The sequence below is a fragment of the Mytilus trossulus genome, chromosome 8, assembly GCF_036588685.1.
Source record: "Mytilus trossulus isolate FHL-02 chromosome 8, PNRI_Mtr1.1.1.hap1, whole genome shotgun sequence".
Lineage (NCBI taxonomy): Eukaryota > Metazoa > Mollusca > Bivalvia > Mytilida > Mytilidae > Mytilus > Mytilus trossulus.
The window spans coordinates 36063198-36084931 of NC_086380.1; the positions used below are offsets into that span (position 1 = coordinate 36063198).

Consider the following 21734-nt stretch of genomic DNA (forward strand, 5'->3'; position numbering starts at 1 on the left):
TAACAACCATTAAACATTAAAATGTTAATTAAGAGCTCTGAAATTCAAGTATTTCATGCATTTTTCCTATTAGGTTTTAAAAACATTTAAACAAATATACTGAGTTATTATTCTTTAGCTGTCGCTTAAGAGATAACTGTATTGTATTTTAAGCTCCGACGGCACCAATTTGGGATTTGATGGTCGCAAATACCCGTTTACTGTTTCCGCTAACGTGTCGCCAGTAAACTTAATTTGCGACAATCAAATCTTAAATTGATACCGTCGGAGCTTAAAATACAATATTGTTCTCCATTCTAATGAAACTGACAGAAAACAACGTTTAAACATGTATTTAAATCTGTCATATGCCTGTCTGCGCCCAATACGTCCCATAGCATCAATTGTCAATTGATGCCTTGTAAGAAAGTGACTTTATCCAATCAAAATGAACGTAACAAACGTTGTTGCACTAGAATATCCTATAGATTGTCAACTGTTGATTATATTGATAATTCAGAATCGTCACTGAAGCTGGAGCACGATGTGTCATTTGTATGCAAGCGTGAAATCAATTAATACTATGTTCTATTACAAAAAATATATCAATGCGTGTAGTGTCTCCCTTAAAATGAACAGGTTTATAATTTTACATGTACGCATGCTTATTTTATTTCCTTTTAGATCATAAAAAGCTATAAAAGAGTGGCGAACGATACCCGAGGGACAGTCAAATTGAAAAAAAACTGACAACGTCATGGCCGAAAAAGAACAAAACAAAAATACAACTGATAGTACGCATGAAACAACACAGAAAACTCAAGACTAAGCAACATGCATGAGCACCATCAAATACTAAGGGGGTGTTCTACGGTGCTCCGGAAGGGTAAGCAAAACCTGCATCAAATGTTGATCCTAATCCTTGTAAAATTATTCATTGCTCCAATGTTGTGAACATGGTAAAAATAATTATTTCAGAATTCAATGGAACAGTCATCATCTTCATCTGCATTAGTTGCTTTCCTTGAAAATAATACATGAATACAGTGTAGCAAACACATACGCACAAACATCAAAACTTTCATTAACCATTTTAAATCATTTCAATAAGACTATAAACATGATAAATGAAAACAAATTAGCTCCCAATAATGATAACATAAACCAGAGTGATCTTAAATTAATCACAGCGAAGGGCTAGGAAACAATTTGTATTGATAACTTAGTTAGTATTATAACAATATTCCACATAAGATGACAGCTACTTTATTCAAATATGAGGACTTTGTAAATAATTGTTACTATTAATTAGTATGATTTTTTTATGACAATTGATAAACATGCTACTATATAGCAGATGTTAAGAAAATATCAATACTTTTTCATTAAACAAACTTAAATTAATATTATTCCGCTCAAATACAATACACTATATCATGATTTCAACATAAAGCATATTTGCTTTATGGGATATTTTACACAATTTATTAACATTAAAGTTGTGTACAAGTAGCATACGTATCCCATGATATACTTAATGTTAATTAGAATATCAATCAACTAAATTGTTCAAAATATAAGCTGTCAATCAAAAAGTGTAACAATGTTTGACAGAAGATGAGTCAGAAGTAAGATATGGTCAATCTATACGTTCGCTATGAGTAATCTCAGGTACTTTATATAGCCTTTAATTATCACCCACGATTTATGAATTTTAAAAAGCGGTTTACTACCGTTGCCATTAGTCATAACCAGTCATAATCCACGTGTAGTATCCGTGCATTTGATCATGGGCATACAAATCCTGCGTGTTTCTAGAAAAACAATGCTGGGATGTGCTAACGGCATAGGAACATTCTCATCGTCATTTGGCATAATGTAAAAAAAAAACAAAAAAAAAACATAACGATCAACTAACTGTCGATTGTATCCATATAATGTTACAAGCCATAACTTGAACTCGACAATTTTTGATGTTCTGTGCCCGGAGAAAATTACGGACCTTCGGAATTTTTGGTAGGAAAACTGACAATCCTAGTCAATTAAAACAAATTAAAAACAATTTAAATCAGAATACATATGGAATAACTGATGTACAAAAACAAATGTAAAAGACATTGTAACAGGAAAAACTTTGCTGGAGATTCGGGTATGCGAATCACAGCTTCTTATTGTTCACGAACTTATTTAAACGGAGAAGTTGGATGCCGAATGTAAAATTGTGATCTAAATATCTAAGTAAATGAAGGCAAACAACAGTGTAAACATCATATAATTTAATCAATAAGTACAACTTTTATCATGAAGAAAAAAGTAGAGAAAAGGAGCTTTCAATAATGATGTCAATATGTACCTGTTTTCTAAATAGGTATGTGACATATAAACTAAACTTACATGAATCGGTTCAAATGTGTAAGAATGGTTCAAAATATATAATTAACATATCAATATATAAATGTAAGGAAAAAAATAAAACGCTAAAAAAGAAACCCAAAAAGTGTGTATTGAATGACAAATCAAGAATTACATTATCAGTATCAAATTCTAAAGGAAAGTTTCATTGTAAAAAAACAAACAGAAAATAACAATAGCATAACTTTAGATCTGTATGGAAAAAAAGCAATTATGTAAAAGCCAAAGTGCATAAACCTTTATGATATAAACAATCCTCTTAGTATTTTTATTGCATGAACACAGCTTACACCATTGAATTTGATATACTAATATTCTACATGTTATAGTATTGTAATATGATTAAGTGATATGGGGTTTGTGAAGGTTATTTTTTTCGTAAAACTTGTCTCTTGTTAATTCACACATGCTCGTTTTGTATAGACAAAAGTCACATGCTTTTTGAATTGTGCAAGTGTAGCATACTTATATATGTGAAGCCTCTATTTGTAAATAAATCACAAGTATATGACATATTATTTTTTACAAGTAACCCCATCTGCTATACTGACATACCCATTGACAAAAGAATTTGCAATCTATATATTGAACGAAATAAGGATTCGGTTTTGCTTATTTATGCTAGATATTGAATCAGTTAGTAAAACACAATCAGTAAGAATGGTTGCGAAGATATTACAACTAATAATTGTTCTAGTATCGATGACAAATAGTGTACACTGTTGTAGGTGTCGTGGTTATTCTCACCCTCAAAATCAATTCTGCTCTGCTGATTATGGTAAGTTTTAGAATAAACTGTACATCAAGTTTCATGATTTAATTGTTTCCGTAACAAAAAGAATTTTTATATTTTTTTGGTATCTTAGTTAACGTGAAATGAGGGATTTGTTTTCGCGAATGGATTTTTTAATGAAATGGTTAGTTTGAACATGATTTCCTCGTCACATAAAAACTATACTTTCCAAACAAAAAAACAAAACCAAACATGCCAGAGTTATTGTAAAAAAAAACATTTTCTCAAAAACCTTTGCGATGCGTGATAGCTTCAAAGAAAGGCGTAAAAGAATAATGAGGACAGTTGAAGGTGCAAATCTTGTTGTATCCGTGAAACCCTAGATGTAAGTTTTGAACGACATTGACTGGCTATACAGCCCTTATACGGTCAACAATCCGTGTAATCTAAAAGATGGTGGAATTTATGTACAGGATATCTAATATTTTAATTAAATTCAATTAATAAGCTGGGTTTTTTTCTTACTTGAAACGCTGAGCTGAGACTAGAATCAGATGCTCGGAACATTAATATTTTCATTGTTTGTTGTCGGGCAAGTGAATAAGAAATGCTGTCACTAGACTGTATGATACGAAACAATTCACGTCTTCCAGCCTATCATGACTATTGCGACGCTACCAGAGATAAATTATAACTTTTGACCGTTAAGGTTTTGATTTAGTTCGGACTTCTTAATCCGGCTTTATTTTATCAAAATAAGTTGAATAGCGGTGAATCACAATTTATTCATAAGATACGAAATCTGTGTACATATGTTACAATGATCTGGGTCAATATAGTCATTTCGGTGTACAGTTTTAGCTCTGGAAGTAAGATGATGCATCACCCGACCATTTTAACGCCGCTTGATTTAAAGATGAGCATTTAGGCGTGTAATTAACCTCCATAGTGGCTTTTCAAACGACCGCTCTCACACAGCTTGTGCTACTGTTTTACTTTCTTGCCAACCATAAACGAACAGTGTTCCCCAAGCTGACTACATCAACATATCTTAACGCCGAATTACATTTTGGGATGATTTGAAAAAATGAAAACAAAAGGTAATAAATTTCACGCGTCCGAGACACTTTTTCTTGAGTTACCTTTTCCAGGATCAGTCAAAGCCGAAGATGAATAAAACAAAAATAATTGATGATCTTTATGAAAATGACCAAAATTGCCAAATCCGTAGAAGGTACACTTTTCTTGAGGAAGTTGAAGCCTAAGTTTCAAAATGCATAGGCAGATACTTTTGAAAGGTACAGTGTATGTTAAAGATCATATCAGTACAGACGTTTTGGCTTCAGAGCTGATGATACCCTCGGATGTTGAGCCAAGCCCTCATCAGTATAGGCGCAAATTATGGTCTCAACACCATGAATTGTTGAGAACTCTCTATGAGGTTTAATGGTAAGCTAGTTTTTTTCATATCTCCCAGGAAAACAAAATTCGACTGACACCATCGTGTCGTTTTTCAACTATTAGACTGATACACAAATTATAAAGACTGAATGTTCTGCGATTAACAAAACGGATGAATCGAAAGAAGCACAAGAAGTGTATAGACTAGGAGAAATATGGTTGGTTTTATAAGAAATAAAGTGACTTGAAAGCGTTTTGTTCAAGTTATTTGTTGTTTGTGGTGACAAAGGAAAACAGTCATACCAGACAACACCGTGACAATATTAACGTTTTTTCTTACCTTTCTTGAAAAGTAGTCATCAACTACCGTATCTTGATTAGTATCCAAATGATTTTTATGTATTGTTATAACATTACTGTCTTTGAGAGCAAAAGGTTCAACAGCAAAATCCTCGACTGACTGGTTGTAAAGAGGTAACAAAGCAGATACATTGACTTAGCGGTTGTAAAGAAAAAAAACGGATGGTTCCAAATAGTTATTGCAAAGATATGATGAAATGACAATCTCTATTACTCCAAGACTGAATACCCAACACGAGCCTCACTTAAAACAAGGGTCAATATAAAAGAGGGGCGAAAGATATCACAGGGACAGTCAGACTAGTAGATACAAAATAAATTGGCAACGTCATTGCTATAAAAGAAAACTTATAACGTCATGGCTAAATCATATAAAGACAGACAGACAAATAAAAGTACACAAGAAAGAACATAGGAAACTAAAGACTAAGCAACACGAACCCCACACAAATCTGGCGGTGATCTAATGTGAAGGTCTAGAAGATCCTGCTTAACATTTGGCACCCGTAATGTGCTCCACAATGGTATGATTACTGATAAGGTATAGTACTGTAGTAAGCATTTTAAGGAAAATCCTGTGATAGTTGATACGAGATTTAAACATGCATTGTTGAATGCTGAAATGTTAAATTAAATGTCTATGTCATTTGGTCTCTGGTTGCGTTTGTATATATATTATTTTGTAGATATGATGTATTGCTTTACAAATGTATTGTTTTGTTTTACAAAAGCATCATATGGTCAAAATATTGTGTGCCTTTTCAGTATTGTATGGCGAAGTCACCAAGGAAAAGCTTATTCCAGGTGCACCCGATGACGTAAACAATAATTTAGCTACTTGGGAATATACATTGAAAATTATTTTCAAAATGAAGGTAAGAAGCAGTATTGAAATCGATCAAAACATATGCATGCAAACTCATTGAATTTCCTAATATACTAGTAAGTACGTTGTGTATTCTCGCAAACTTTGTCATATAAGACATATGCATAAAACAACTACTATATAGTTATTTTGTTTATATGATAAGAAATTGTATAGATTATATGCGTTCATCATGAACAAATGAATTACAACTCAACTGTATTCTAGCTTTTCAATTGATTAGCGAGACAGCATTTTTAATAATAAAAAGATAAACAAACAAATTCTAAAAGATTGTTTAAAGTCATCAGTTGAAAATAAACTGACAACAACATGACAAAAAAACCCAGATACCAATAGATAAAAAAATGATACAAAACACAACACAGAGAACTAAAGACTGAGCAATATACGAACACAATCCGCCAAAAATTCAACATTATAATTTGAGACAAATTGCTATATCATCTTTCTTTACATTAAGACAAGAATAGCCTATCACAGTTTAAGCAAAGACAGAAACCCTATCGGATAAAAAAAAATGTGTAAGGTTTGTTTGTTTCAAGACTTACACTTTGAGTTGCTGATCGCCTAACTCTCGGGCTTCCATTTCCGGAATTTAGTTTTGTCTGGATTAATGTATTTTTTTTTAATTTACCCTTACGTTTCTAGAAGGGCGACTACTCAGAATGTTTTCTTCAACTTTGCACTTGTTTGGCCATAAAACTGTTTTGATCTGAGCGTCCCAGATGAGTCTTATGTAGACGAAACGCGCGTCTGGCGAATGAAATTATAGTTCTCGTATCTTTGCTTACAATTCTTAGTCGTAAGCAATTTTGTGAAAATAACTCCAGGTACCTTTGATAACTATTCGTGAGGTTCCGTAGGTTGTCGAGATGAGATGAATCGTGTGGGTATGATTCCTGGTGATTTAAAGTAAAGTAATGAATGTATTTTTATGAAAAGTTCTAAAAACATGGAGTATTAAAGCATATATTGTTTTCACGTATAATTAAAAGATAAACGATATAAAATGTATTGAAAAAAAAAGAGTTTTGAGTTCTTTTCAAATTGGTCAAAATATCGCGTATAATCTTTTAAATTCACTAGGAATAAAACAAAAGACAACCCATCAAAGATACAAGGTTTTAAATATTTTACGTCAACCATGCCAAGTGTTCTTTTCGCAAAAAAAACCTCAACTGTGACGTCCCAATCGTAAAGTTGAGAACATAACGAAGTACAAAGAAGAAGAGCATACCAAAAACATGTGCAAAGATTTATCTCCATGTGTACATGTTGTAAGGTTAAATTTGAACACTGTGAATAGCATGCATTAAACATTTGTTAAACTGTGATGTAAATTTACGGGCTTAAAATGTTAAACTTTTTCAAAAATAATCTGTCCATTTAAATTTAGAATATCTTTACTGATTGAATTATGTATAACGATATACATTTAAATACAGGGTGTGACAGAAGGAGTTGGACAAGATGTTGTCATAGAGACAAGAGGAAATGGTGCTCTCTGCGCTTTACTGTTGGCCAATCTTATATTTTAATGGGTAAACCTACTGTATCAAACTTAATTGTACCATTGCAATGAATTAAAACAGCTGTTGACTTAATATCATTTAACAAACATTAAATTTGGAGCTTCTCAATATCCTATATTTTCAGAAACTGAACATTTTGCGACATATATACGTGTTTTAATACCTCTTAAGTAGCTTTTGCCTTCAGAAATACTTTAAAGTGAACGATTTGTTAATGTATTGATGACACTTGTCTGATATGGATCAGCCGGTGTTGACAATTACTGATATTGTACAAAATTGGAAATGTTAATAAATCTTATATATACTTTTTACTCGTTTAGTGTAATAACAGAACACCAACTTTACAATATTTGAAAACAATGTTGAAAAGATAAGTTAATCAAGAAGAGCTTAGAAGGAATTCCCTGAAGGGTTAGTCGTTCATTATATCAACAAAAAGAGTATCTTAAAAGATATAGAAAATCAGCAAAATATTTTCATTTTTTCTTTAAGGAGGCAAAAAACCTGATGGAACGAAAACAATATATTTGTGTGATTTTAGGAGTACACTTGACTCTCTTTCTCCATTTCAAGCGTTTTATTTGTTTACAAGACGTTCTATAATTTCAACTGTAGAAGAAGATGCGTAAGTAATATATTGTTAATGTAGATCATAGGTATATGTTTCCCGAGGTATTATATTCGTACACTTTGCCACTTCGTACAAAAATAAAATAAAAAGGATGGGTAACCGTGCTATTTTTCGAGTCGTTGAAAATTGACTAAATTTGCTTAAAATCACCATGAAAAAAACACATTTTTGTGCATAAAAAAATATGAGATATAACTTTAAAATAAATTGTGAGAAGTTAGGTTTTATACTATGTTTTAAGAAAACAAAAATAAAAAATGGTGTCATCGAACTTTTTCTTGCTACAAGTAAAAATAAAAAAGTTCCCCTTTCAGAACAGCATAAATATGTTCTAAAAAGAGTTATCTCCCCTTAAATGACTTAGTTAAAAGAAACAAGAAGATTTGAAAACAAAAATGTTTTGTATTTGTTAAAGTATTTCGGAAAATGCAAATATATCAGCAAATTGTCTTAATATAAATAAAAAGTCAAATATCTATAAAATTGCAAATCTGTCTACAAATTTGCAAATTTGGGCAAAAAACTAGACTGATAGTGTACTGCAATAGTACAATCCAAGATTGCGGTATACCATGAATCTACCTTAAATGACTTTGCATATGCTTGTCCTTGTTTTTGATCTTTTAGTCGACTATCATTCTGATGCTTAACAAAATAGATAAGAACTGGTATGATTGCCAATGAGACAATTCTTCACATAAGACCAATTGGCACAGACATTAACAACCATACATTTATGTCACCATATGGCCTTCAACAATGGTCAAAGTCCATACCGGATTATAGGTATCAAAGTCCTCGAAATGACAAATATAAACAAAGGCAACAGTAGTATACCGCTGTTCAAAACTCATAAATCCATGGACAAAAAACAAAACAGTTCAATCGAAAAAGATAACGACAAAAACAATAAACGGACAAAAAACAATAAACGAAACATTGATACATAGCACAGCAACAAACGACAATCACTAAAACAGGCTCCTGACTTTATTAATGCACATATAAACAGTTTTTTTAACATCATTACGGTGCCTTGCATATGGAATGTATATCTTTAAGTGGACATATATCCACTCTCTTGTTAAAAGTTCTCATATTTGCTTCATGTTTGTGTATGTTCTTTTGCTTGTTATCGACTTATTGATATACATAATGCAAGTATGTGTTTGAGTTTCAAGAACACTGCTTAGAACCAAACCACCTTTTCAAGAGTCTTCGAGACTATCAAAAAAAAGATTTACAACTGGTTTGTAGTGATACCAAAAATAACAACAGATAACAATATACTTTTAATTTTCAGAAAATTGGCCCAAAATCAATAGGTTGTAAATATAACTCGGAAAATCAAAATGATAAGACTACTAGATGTCTTGCTAAGAACGCACTTTGCAAAAGAGAAAGAAGACGATGTCGCTGGGTTAATAATGAAACATGTTAGCTAGCTATTTTCATAAACACGCTGAACCTAAATGAGGTATTGACTACGCATGGAAATTATTTAGCAGACTTTCTGATTGACTTGATTATTTTTTCATTAAAAGTGGATGTCTGTTTCAAATTATGTAGTTGTGATCTGTTTTAGAATGTAAGGTTAAACACTCATTGAACATGCATTTCTATAATTAGATGGCAACCAATTGTATTGTAACAAATAACCAACGTGTGGTTGTCGGTGATGTCAGGAGATGATTCTATTCCAAATACACGCTCACCATTATGATATAAAAGGATACTTTTAAAATGCAGCATGCTATCATATGAATTGAAGAAACTGTATTTTGAGTTGGCATCATTGACGGTCCGAGTTGATTTTGAAATAATAAATAAATAAATATTCAACAAATGAGTAAATCAAATACAACATAATAGTTTTTTTTTTTATTAAGTTTAATAATAAATTGATAAAGATAAGTAAAAATTGGAATAAACATTAAACAAAAAATATTTGTTTTTTGCAGTATGCAAATTCACCAACAAGGAAATGATATTGTTGTGTAAATTATAACATTTAACTTATATAGCTCAAATCCTCTTTCAATACTCTGTCTGAGCTTTCATTATAGAAGGTCCTAGTTGACTTATAAGTCGGTCCGATTTGACTCTTAGCGAGTTGTCCTGTGCTAATGTACTTTTCTGCCTGAGTTCTGGTGTGACCCCGTCTAATTTGTTGAAAATAATTTGATGATTATCAGCTGTATGTATACATAACCTGTATAGTGTAATTCGATTTTTGCATATATATCTACGTAATTAAAAGTCTCCATATATAACCAATCTGTATTTCTTCAACAAAAATACAAATTGATCGGCATTAAATTTTCGAACTCGTCTAAGATATTGCTAATATAAACTTATGATATAGGTTTCATAGAATTTGGCAAGATTTATACATATATAAAAGACGATATAAGTTTAATCAAAATCTCTTAAGAACTATACAATCATGTGACAGCGGACGGACGCCCGGTCTTTCTGTTTTCCTGCAATGTGTTGCGCGGCTATAAAATGGATTTTAACTTCATCTTAACTTGTCAGGGTGCAAACGTTATAACAAATACCACATTATTTCACCGGAACAAAATTCTGATTTTATCGACCAAAAAGTGAAAATTGAAAGTAAATTTTAACAAAACGCATTTGACTAGCAGGTCCAGCAACTGTAATTTCTTAAATCCTGCTGACTGTCATTTGCGATTGTCAAAAAAAGCGGACCGCCAGATGTAACAAAATGGGTCTTATTATCTTAATTAATTACCAAACAGAAAACATTATACTTGCGGAAGAGATAGTTAATCCACGACATGTGGTGAAAACATTTGTACACCATATCCGGATTTCGACAACTTATGTCCTTCAGTGATGTTAGAAGAATAATCACTTTATTCTTTGTCCATGGACCCTTACTCTAGACACAATATTTAGAACGGAACAATGTTTGAACTTGATCTGCAACTTGTCATGACAAAACAACATACAAATCATCAAATCAATTATATTTTAAAAGCGTGATAAATAAAAAGTGTGGAAAACTAATTATTTGCGTGAATTTTACAAGTTCAAGAACCATAACTCTTGACAAAATCATCAGTCCGTAACCACATTTGAACTTGATTTGCAACTTGTCATGATAAACCTATTTACCAAATATTAAATCAAAATCAATAAGCATGAAGAAAAAAGTGTTGAGAACTGATTTGCCGGACTGACGGATAGACAGACAGAAACAGACAGGCAGACGGACGGAATGCAAACATTAAGTCACCTTCGACTTTATCGGGATGATACTAAAAAGAGATTCATCCATATATTCAAGTTTTTGTTTGGAAACCAAATGTATTCGAACGACGACGGCAATATTGACATCCCCATACTATTATAAATACAGCCGTACATTTTTACTTTCGTATATATAAAAAGGCAATGGAATATAAATTTAAAGCAATATATACAATTGTCATTTGGTTTCGTGTAGAAAAGTCTCATTAGCAAGCATACTTCCATATGTAGATGAAACTAATACGTATATTGTGCATAAATTAAATTTGTTTTATTAATATGAAGTTACATAAGGAGAAATTCCTTAAAGATTTCAAGACAATATAATTATCAGTTTCGTTATAATTGGACAGTTCCATGTTGATACATTCTGTCGTTCTATTTTCCTCTTCCCATTCCCATTCTCATAAGTCCAGCATACTCTGAAGAAACAAAAGTAATTTCATATAACATATAAAATAATAATATGTATATATAACTGTACATAACTGGACAATGATAGCTTTGTGTTGAAGACATTGGATTATCACACTAAGTCTTACAAAAATCAGCGAAAATGGTACCATTGTCAAAAATGTGAATTCATGCGTAGTATGAAATATGCTTTTCAATGTAATACAATCATATATTCTAAACAATCCATCAAACAACTAATCAAATCTATATTGTTTAACCACTTAAAAAATTGCAATTCTGATAAAAAAAAAATGCTGAGACCCATTGTTGGCCTTCGGCTGTTGTATGCTCTATGGTTGGGTTGTTGTCTCTATGACAATTTCCTCATTTAAATTTTTGTTTGTTTTTGTTTACTGTTGGTATGGGAAAGAGTAGTAGTTATAGCAGTACAGTAATAGTATTAGACGTATAGTTATTCCCTTGACAAAACATATCTGTACTCGTCAGTAGAAATGCATACGTACCATTTAATTCAATAGTCCCATTTTCATTGAGGTCATATGTGGGATTCCCAAACACCATATTAAAACCTTGTCTGGTTGTCTGATCAATGGTTAACCCGGTTGTTTTCTTTACAAATTGTATCAATTCATCTACTGTTATGTGCCCATCGTGGTTTTTGTCTGTCATGCTGAATGCCATCTTAACCGAATCCTCCATGCTCGGTTTAAGTGACCTTTTACTGCGATTCTGATGCATCATCTGAAATAGATTATAATATGTATTTTAGTCCTTCTGGAACATCTGAGATCATTGTCAGTTTTTGCTGGGGTTCAAGTTGTTCAGTCTTTAGTTTTCTATGTTGTGTTTTGTGTACAGTAGCTGTTGTTTTATGTTGTTTTTTTTTATTTTAAAGCCATGGTAGTGTCACTTTATTTTCTACATGAATGTCCCTATACTATATAACAAATAGTAATTTCCGCTAACCATAAAGGTCACAGAAATTCCAAAATATGGCATCTGTAAGAAGAGTTGTACAAATAATGTGAATACTCAGAACCCTGATCCAATTTATCTTGTGCTAGAAGTATTTATCATTTTCTGTTTTTTATGTACTAACAACATTCCATTTTTCTATAATTTCGATTAAAATATTGTAACCCTGCAGGTTAAATAGGTCACATTCCCTAAGTGAACATTCCCAGATTGAATCCCAGATTCCCAGAACTACTGTGGCTTCGATGTAAAAAAAAAAGCAAGCCTCGATGTAAAGAGCATATTTCCAAAGAGTAAAAAGTAAAATCACAAAAATACTGAACTCAGAGGAAAATCAATTCGGAAAGTCCATAAACACATGGCAAAATCAAATAACAAAACGTTTCCAAAGAGTAAGGAGAGTTGTACCAATTTTAATATGTATACACTGAACCCCGATCCAATTTCTCTTTTGCTAATAGTTATCAAAGGTACCAAGATTATAATTAATTACGCCAGACGCGCGTTTCGTCTACACAAGACTCATCAGTGATGCTTATATCAAAATATTTATAAAGTTAAACAAAAACAAAGATGAAGAGCATAGAGGATTCAAATTTCCAAAAACTGGTGCCAAATACGGCTAATGTAATTTATTCCTGGGATAAAAAACAACTTAGTTTTTCGAAAAATTTAAAATTTGTTATCAGGAAATTTATAAAAAAAGTGACCACATAATTGATATTCATGAAGTGCTGGCTACTCAGCTAATGATATCTTCAGGGACTCACTTTTACTTGCTCACACACTCTCGTTCGCTATTCCACGTTCACTTATTCTCACTCCCTCGTACTCACTTTCTCTCGCTCACTCACTGTCACTCGCTCAACCACTGTCACTCGCTGACTCTCTCGCTCACTCACTGTCACTCGTTCACTCACTCACTCTCCCAATCACTACCTGCCTCATTCCCTCACTAACTGTCTTACTCACTCAATCTCTCAATCACTCGCTTGCTCACTCTCTCGCTCTCTCGCTCACTCACTCGCTCTCTCGCTCACTCACTCGCTCTCTCGCGCTCAAACTAATCATAACCTCTGATGCACTTACATCATTTGCTGTCCCTCGCGAGATTTCATCCATCATCCTTCCCAGTGAATTATATCTATTACTTTCACGGTTTCACGGACCGTGTTTCATACAGACAATTCAAATGGCTGTAGCAGTACATTGGTTAAACTCTTTCAGGGCTGTGCTTGTCACAGTCCGTCAGGTCAAACACGTCTCTGTCTACGTTTGCCATTGCCTAGGAAGGTTCGGTACCCATACCTTCAGTTAGACTTCATTAGGTATGAGTACGGTATGTTAAACAAACAAGTATTCATTTTATTGCATTATAAATTACATTGAAATGCGGTATTTAAACATTTAATGTTTTGCAATTAAATTTGTTCTGAAGAACCAACTTAATATTTTTTAAGTTGCGTTTCATTTGTTTTAAATTTTTATTCCTTTTATTGTTAAGTTATTTATTAAATTACTCACAGTTTTTTATCCCTAAAAAACATTTAACGCGATGAAATAATGGGTGCTAACTGTGTTGATCCTTTATATTTCATTGTGTATACATGTATGATACTCATATATAAATTCAGTTCACTTGCTATCAGTGAGGTGTAAAAAGATTGATTGATTGATTGTTGGTTGCTTAACGTCCAGTGGCAAATATTTCATGCATATTCAGGACGAGAACAAGTTTAGGTGTAAAAAGATTAACTGTGATTAGATAACAACGATTTTATGAAAAACTGATTTTAAGGAGACAATTTGAAGAAATAAATTATCGACTGAAATACTGACTAGAATGCTGAATTTCAATAGTGAATACTTCACCAATATAAATCTAGAAAGTAATAACAAATGTAAAAAGAGTATCATTAATAAAAAAAAATGGTTGAAACGCAAGTCAGGAATATGACAGTTCTTGTCCATTTGTTTTTGATACGTTTTGTTATTTGATTTTGCCATTTGATTATGGATTTTCCGAATTGATTTCTCTCTTAGTTTAGTATTTTTGTGATTTTACTTTATTCATTACACTTTTCTTTACCGTGTTTTTTTATCCAACTATCATTCCAATTTTACTCCCTTTAGATTTAAGGATTACAAATTATAATTGTAAATAAGATAAAATAAAAAAATATAAATCCGAAGTTATTTAATGGGTTAACATTCGGATTCATTATTAATGGTCAAACATAAACATCAATTTAAAAGCCCAGGGATGCCCAAATACGCTTCAACATTGTTTTTTTTTACTACATGGAAACCAACAAGTTTATCTAAGATCAGCTCTGACTTGCGGAGTTAGTACATTTAAGATCAACTCTGACTTACGGAGTGAGTACATCTAAGATCAGCTCTGACTTACGGAGTTAGTACATCTAAGATCAGCTCTGACTTACGGAGTTAGTACATCTAAGATCAACTCTGACTTACGGAGTTAGTACATCTAAGATCAGCTCTGACTTACGGAGTTAGTACATCTAAGATCAGCTCTGACTTACGGAGTTAGTACATCTAAGATCAGCTCTGACTTACGGAGTTAGTACATCTAAGATAAACTCTGACTTACGGAGTTAGTACATCTAAGATCAGCTCTGACTTTCGGAGTTAGTAAATCTAAGATCAACTCTGACTTACGGAGTTAGTACATTTAAGATCAGCTCTGACTTACGGAGTTAGTACATCTAAGATCAGCTCTGACTTACGGAGTTAGTACATCTAAGATCAGCTCTGACTTACGGAGCTAGTACATCTAAGATCAGCTCTGACTTACGGAGTTAGTACATCTAAGATCAGCTCTGACTTACGGAGTTAGTACATCTAAGATCAGCTCTGACTTACGGAGTTAGTACATCTAAGATCAGCTCTGACTTACGGAGTTAGTACATTTAAGATCAGCTCTGACTTACGGAGTTAGTACATCTAAGATCAACTCTGACTTACGGAGTTATTATATCTAAGATCAACTCTGACTTACGGAGTTAGTACATCTAAGATCAACTCTGACTTACGGAGTTAGTACCTTGTTTTTACTGACTTCTTATAAATATAAATGAGTGGAAAACTTTTGATAAGCTTATATAAATCATGTTAGTATCGTTGCTCTCACTACAATAATCTAATAAAACCATCGGGAACTAACAGTCTATCCACAGCGGTTTCGACCTCAGTCCTAGTAAATAAAAATCATTTTATATATGTCATGCGTCAAAACACAGTTTTTTTTATTTACCTAGCTTCATCAGGGACGCCCATACCGTACCCTTTACATATATGTATTTAAGAACTGCCATTTTAGTTTCAGCATTTGCATTTTACTATCAACAGTACATAAATGTACAGGCTTAACATTATGTCTGACACCAGTTTATAATTGTGACATTCCAGCAGCCTGCAATTGTGTGTTCATACGACCGCGAAGGGGTTCTTATAGACTAGTGCTATAATGAACTGTCGTCGTCGTCGTCCAAAGATAAATTTGGTTTCCGGACGTTTTCTTTAGTTTAAGCAAATTGATCTCTTGGAAATCTTACAACAAGGTTCAATCCCATAAAAGGAAGGTTAGGAGTTGTTTTGGGGGGGTTTATGGTACCAACAGTCTGGGTATACATGTAAGGGAGCAAAAAGGGGTAAAAAAGTTTTTTTTGTAGTTACTTCCACAATAACTTGTAATATGGATCTCTCTGACACTGTACCACACGGTTCCATATCACAAAGGGAATACTGTATTTGGGGGTAATTGCCCATAACATGCCAGACTAAGGGTGAAAAAGGGACCAAACAAGGTCTTTTTTCCTAGTTTCCAGACAATAACTTGAGTTTAAGAGTATGGATCTCTCTAAAATTGTTCAACAAGATTCCATTATACAAAGGAAAGATTGGGATTGCGTTTTGGGGTTATTGCTCCAGGGGGGGGGGGGGGGGGCATTTTTTTCAGAATTTATCAATTTTTAGATTCTTTGAAGTTTCAACTTAGAAGAAATCTTTTAATGCACAGTATTGCGAAATAGATTTTTAAGATAGTTGACAACATTTATTTTGTGTCAGAAACATATATAAAAAAATCTCAATCCAAATTCAGACAGTATTATCAAGCTTGAATATTGTGTCCATATTTGCCCCGACTGTTCAGCGAAGCATTTTGTTTGTTTTATTCTATTTTTTTTTTTTTTTTTTTTTTTTTTTTTTTTATATTTTTTTATGTTACTATATTTAATTTCCTATCGACCTGACGCAAATTGATACTTTATCCGGAGACCAGGGAGTCGGACGTATTATATGTTTCTGCTGAGACCAAAATGAATTTTGCTATTTTTATCGATTGTTTAAGATAGTGTTGTGGCCTCTAGATGTCTGGACAAATGGTTATTTTCGATTGCATGGTTCTCTCATATTCGTATACTCAGCATCCCTTTTTATTCACATCAACAATTGAAGATTTACTTCCAAGAAAAGAAAACTGGACAAAATCGTAGACTCAACTGTTAACAAGCGCAAACCCAATCAATACATTTTGGACATTTAGTTGGACCCCCACCCCCCTTTTGTCATGGGTTAAGAACCCCCCTTTTAAAATAGCTGGATCCGCCCCTGATTAATTCTTACATTTGTTTGTGGACAGAGTTTAACCATTGCAGATCGACAAACATGTATTTTAATTGCTATTTTTGTATTTATCTCATTTGTTCTCTGGTGGAGATTTATTTCATTGACAATCATACCACATCTTCATATTTTCATATTGTATAAGTATCCTTTGACCATTTTGTAGTTTTGCGGGTATGAGTCCAATTTAACACCAATTAGAAAATATATTCACAGTAACTGTTTATGTGGCCATTGGTCTAGATGTTGTTACCAGAACAACAGAATAAAAGACAACAAGTCCAAAATAAAGGGCAAACATATTTAAAAAAAAGTAAAGAAAAATAGACTTTTTAAAGCACAGAATAGAGAATAAGGGATTGATGAAATAATACGTATTTATATCTCTACAATTAAAATGGCATCAGGTTCTCCGTTTATCGGACTATATTCGAATATGTCCAAAATTTTCTTTGAAGATGAGAGCAGGTTTCTATCATACTAAGAGTTTAAACAAGCTTTTTAAACATCAAAAGCGAATAAATGCATCGATAAGCAGGGCGCCACAGAACACATTTGCAATACCAAATACATAATCAATTACATTTAAGAAAAAAAGTAAACAAAGTACAGCATTTAAATTGCAACACGTTTTCTCATGGAATAACAAGCTTGGTTAAAATTGATATCCGGTTTTTAAAATGCAACCCATGAAAATAAAGAACATTTCAATATTTACAAGATCATGATCTTGTGCGTATTATTTTTCTTTTCCGTAAATTTACTGTCTGCGAATTTGCGTTAAAATTGAAAGAGATTTTTCGCAAATACATGTACGTGTAAATCGAATCTCCTACCTATGATCACCTAGTATTCTAACTAGATCTGTTTAAAAAGATATAAAAGAATAATATCATGACAACACAAAGAGCAAACTAACTTTGGGAATACTCATTATTCATTAACCAAGACAGATATTTGCCTACCTTTACTGACTGCACTATTAGGTCTGGTACTAAATCAACAGCCAAAGTCATTCCAATCAGCACAACACAGACTGCCAGTGTAAATTTCATTTTGATTGTCACTTACGAAGTTTCCAATAAAGGTAATATATTCGACTGAAATAAAGATATGCATGTACTATATATATAAAAAAGAAGACGATGAGGTATGAATGCCAATGAAACAACTCTCCACAAGAGACCAAACCTGACACAGAAATTAACAACTATATGTCACCGTACGGCCTTCAACAATGAGGAGACCAGCAATGCTTATTGATAATAAAATTGAGAATGGAAATGGGGAATGTGTCAAAGAGACAACAACCCAACCAAATAAAAAAACAACAGCAGAAGGTCACCAACAGGTCTTCAATGTAGCGAGAAATTCCCGCACCCGGAGGCGTCCTTCAGCTGGCCCCTAAACAAATATATACTAGTATGTAGTGATAATGAACGCCATACTAATTCCCAAATTGTACACAAGAAACTAAAATTAAAATAATACAAGACTAACAAAGGCCAGAGGCTCCTGACTTGGGACAGGCGCAAAAATGCGGCGGGGTTAAACATGTTTGTGAGATCTCAACCCTCCCCTATACCTCTAATCAATGTAGAAAAGTAAACGCATAACAATACGCACATTAAAATTAAGTTCAAGAGAAGTCCGAGTCTGATGTCAGAAGATGTTACCAAAAAAAATAAACAAAATGACAATAATACATAAATAACAACAGACTACTAGCAGTTAACTGACATGCCAGCTCCAGACTTCAATTAAACTGACTGAAAGATTATGATTTCAGCATATGAACATCAGGCACAATCCTTCCCGTTAGGAGTTAAGTATCATACTATCATAACATATATGAGAAGAACATAACCCGTGTCATGCCAACAACTGTTTTTAGAATAAATGTGTTTAGTTCCGACGCAAAGCCCTTATCAGTGACTCAATATTAACGCCAACATATGCAATCTTTAATGACTTGACAACAGTATCGTAATTAAGCATACATGTACAATGTCCTTGTAATCGCTTTCTTCATTTTCGCGAATATTGCTGGTCACATGATTTTGAATAAGTAGATTATATCCTGTATAGCTGCTGCTTTTTCGCTTCAGGTTTTTTACTTGTGGTTTCAAAGCTACAAAAATGTTATATTTTGCTTGAATGTTTTTTTTAATAACATCAAGGGTGCAAATTTTCTGCACAAGATGCGCATTTCAACAATAAATGTCTTTTCAGTGACGATAGAGCCCAAAACAATTGAAAATTCCAAGCTTATCAACTCAAACGACGACCTTATAAATCGGTCTAGGAATCAGAGCTTTGCATGGGGGAGATGTATTCTTTAATTTAAAAAAAATTGCAAAGTTTTGTAACTGCAAATTTGTGCCGTAGAAAGTGGTTCACTGTGTTAACAAAAAATATAATGAATTAATTTGTTGAACTTGAACATATTATGATATAACCTCGAGAGGCTGCATCCTATGTACAATGTACAAGATGATAGCTAAGACATGCCGCTGGAATACTGGTCACTTTTCAGTCGTGAAAATTTGTGAATAGCTCGGAAAAACAATTAGAAATATATGATAAGGTCAATAAAGTTCCCATTACGACTTCGTCTGTCATCTTTGTTTGTGTTTTCTGCTGTGTTTTTATTTTCAGCTATTTTGTTCTCTTTTAATCACTTACATTACACGACACGAAATCAAAGATATATGGTAAAAGGTGCTATTTTTGCCGACGCAACATAAGAAAAGGTTTATGTTTCCAAAATCTAAATTATATGAAAAGGACGGCACCCCTATCAATTAGGTATTGCAACCCCCTCCCCTTTCCCTCCCCGAGGGTATAAAAACTGTATCGTGATCCTTTCTCATACGATTACGATTAAATGTATGTTATTTATATAATAAGGCGGCCCTTTGTTTTGGTAAAACTCGTTTTTGCTTTAATAAAAAATAGATTAAATGAATAATCATCAATTCTAATGTTGAATATTAGAACAATTTTTACATTGACTATAAATATGATATATCCTTTCATTTATATTATTGTATTATTTGTTATTCAATAATATATACTTGAATATGTAATAATTCCTACCTTGTTCGTCTTTACAGCTCGTATTACCAGTGAAAAAACTACCAAAATGTCTATCAATTTATACCATTTCCCTTGTAGAAATTCCATAATCATTAAAAATAAAGATTACAAGTCTAAACTTGCTTCAATCATCACTTTTGAATGGGAATTTCCTATCTTATTTCCTGCTGCATCAGTATTTTGAAGTACTTTGGGGTCATGATATACTTTTATAATTAGTTTACAGTAGTAGGATTATTTACACGTTACAGAATAAATCTATAAATAGAATGATGTTGTGCAAGAACATGTCATTGACCTGCATTGCCTTGGAATTTTTACTGTCATGTTTCCTTACCAATAAGAAAAACAAAAAGCGTATGGATGAACCTAATTATAAATTTTAGTTGACATATTATTAGGCTTATTAATTAACAAATGACCATTAAAAGTAGAAAGCTATGCCTAAACATCTCCTATATTTGTTTCACTCATGCAATAGTCAAATATGCCTTAAATTTTTGAGGTGCATGAGTTCACTTCACTTTCAAATCATTTTATAATCAGTTGTACTTTAATTATTAACTATATTTTTACAAGTATATATAGTAATACCCGCAGTCAAATGGATCCCTTGCCTAACATATCTATATGGTCATAGAAGCAATTGGCATCTATATTCAAAACAGTCACAGCACAATATGTCAGAAAACATTTGAAGAATATTTACAATTTTTTTTTAAAGTTGCCGTCAATGCTCTACAAGATTTTAACTCAATTATCTATGAAAATGCTCAAAAGTCAACTACATGTAAATTAGATTAACTTGATAAAAAAAAAAAAAAACAAACACAAGAAATAAACCAAAAACCTTTGTTCTCGCAATCTACATGTAGCTTGTAAAGAACTTCGTACTTCAGTGAAAAATTATGAAAAAATAATTTCCTGAAAATGAATCGTACAGGAAAAAGTTTTATTCCTTTCGGTCACAATTTAGACGTGAAAAAAAGATATAAAAGAAAAATATACTCCGAACTCAATAACATATGTGAAAAGAACCAAATTATGGTTTTCTGGGAGATTTTGAACAAACTTAGTATGCAGTCCGAAATACGATTTAAATATTTTTTTATGCTGACAATATTTAAAAAAAAGATTTTTATTGAATTTTATAAAAAGTCGGATTATGAGTATAATATTCACCAACGCAATGTATACGTAGTTAAACATATGATTCACTGAGAGCTAATTTAAACTATTCCATTATCAGATGACTAAATACAGAAATAAATGCAGATGAACTAATTAAAACTATAAGGTTGGTCCGTAATGGTAAGAGTTCATCTGCTGATATGATCACAAATGAAATTTAAAAAATGTTGTACCAGTATTAAT

The 21734-nt window shown here is 32.5% G+C and overlaps 2 protein-coding genes across 2 annotated transcripts; one reads left to right on the forward strand and one right to left on the reverse strand.

Moving 5' to 3' along the window:
- Positions 1-3039: 3039 nt before the first annotated feature.
- LOC134727617 (metalloproteinase inhibitor 2-like) lies at positions 3040-7312 on the forward strand. Its single transcript, XM_063591999.1, has 3 exons — positions 3040-3169; positions 5651-5760; positions 7220-7312. The coding sequence occupies exons 1-3, from the start codon at positions 3052-3054 to the stop codon at positions 7310-7312; spliced, it is 321 nt and encodes a 106-aa protein (XP_063448069.1). The 5' UTR covers positions 3040-3051.
- Positions 7313-11475: 4163 nt separating this feature from the next.
- LOC134681875 (uncharacterized) lies at positions 11476-20523 on the reverse strand. The gene is made up of 4 exons (XM_063541520.1): positions 20361-20523; positions 18227-18361; positions 12140-12377; positions 11476-11641 (listed from the first exon to the last, which is right to left on the reverse strand). Exons 2-4 carry the CDS (start codon positions 18314-18316, stop codon positions 11598-11600), a joined length of 372 nt encoding a protein of 123 aa, XP_063397590.1. The 5' UTR covers positions 18317-18361; positions 20361-20523; the 3' UTR covers positions 11476-11597.
- Positions 20524-21734: the final 1211 nt, after the last annotated feature.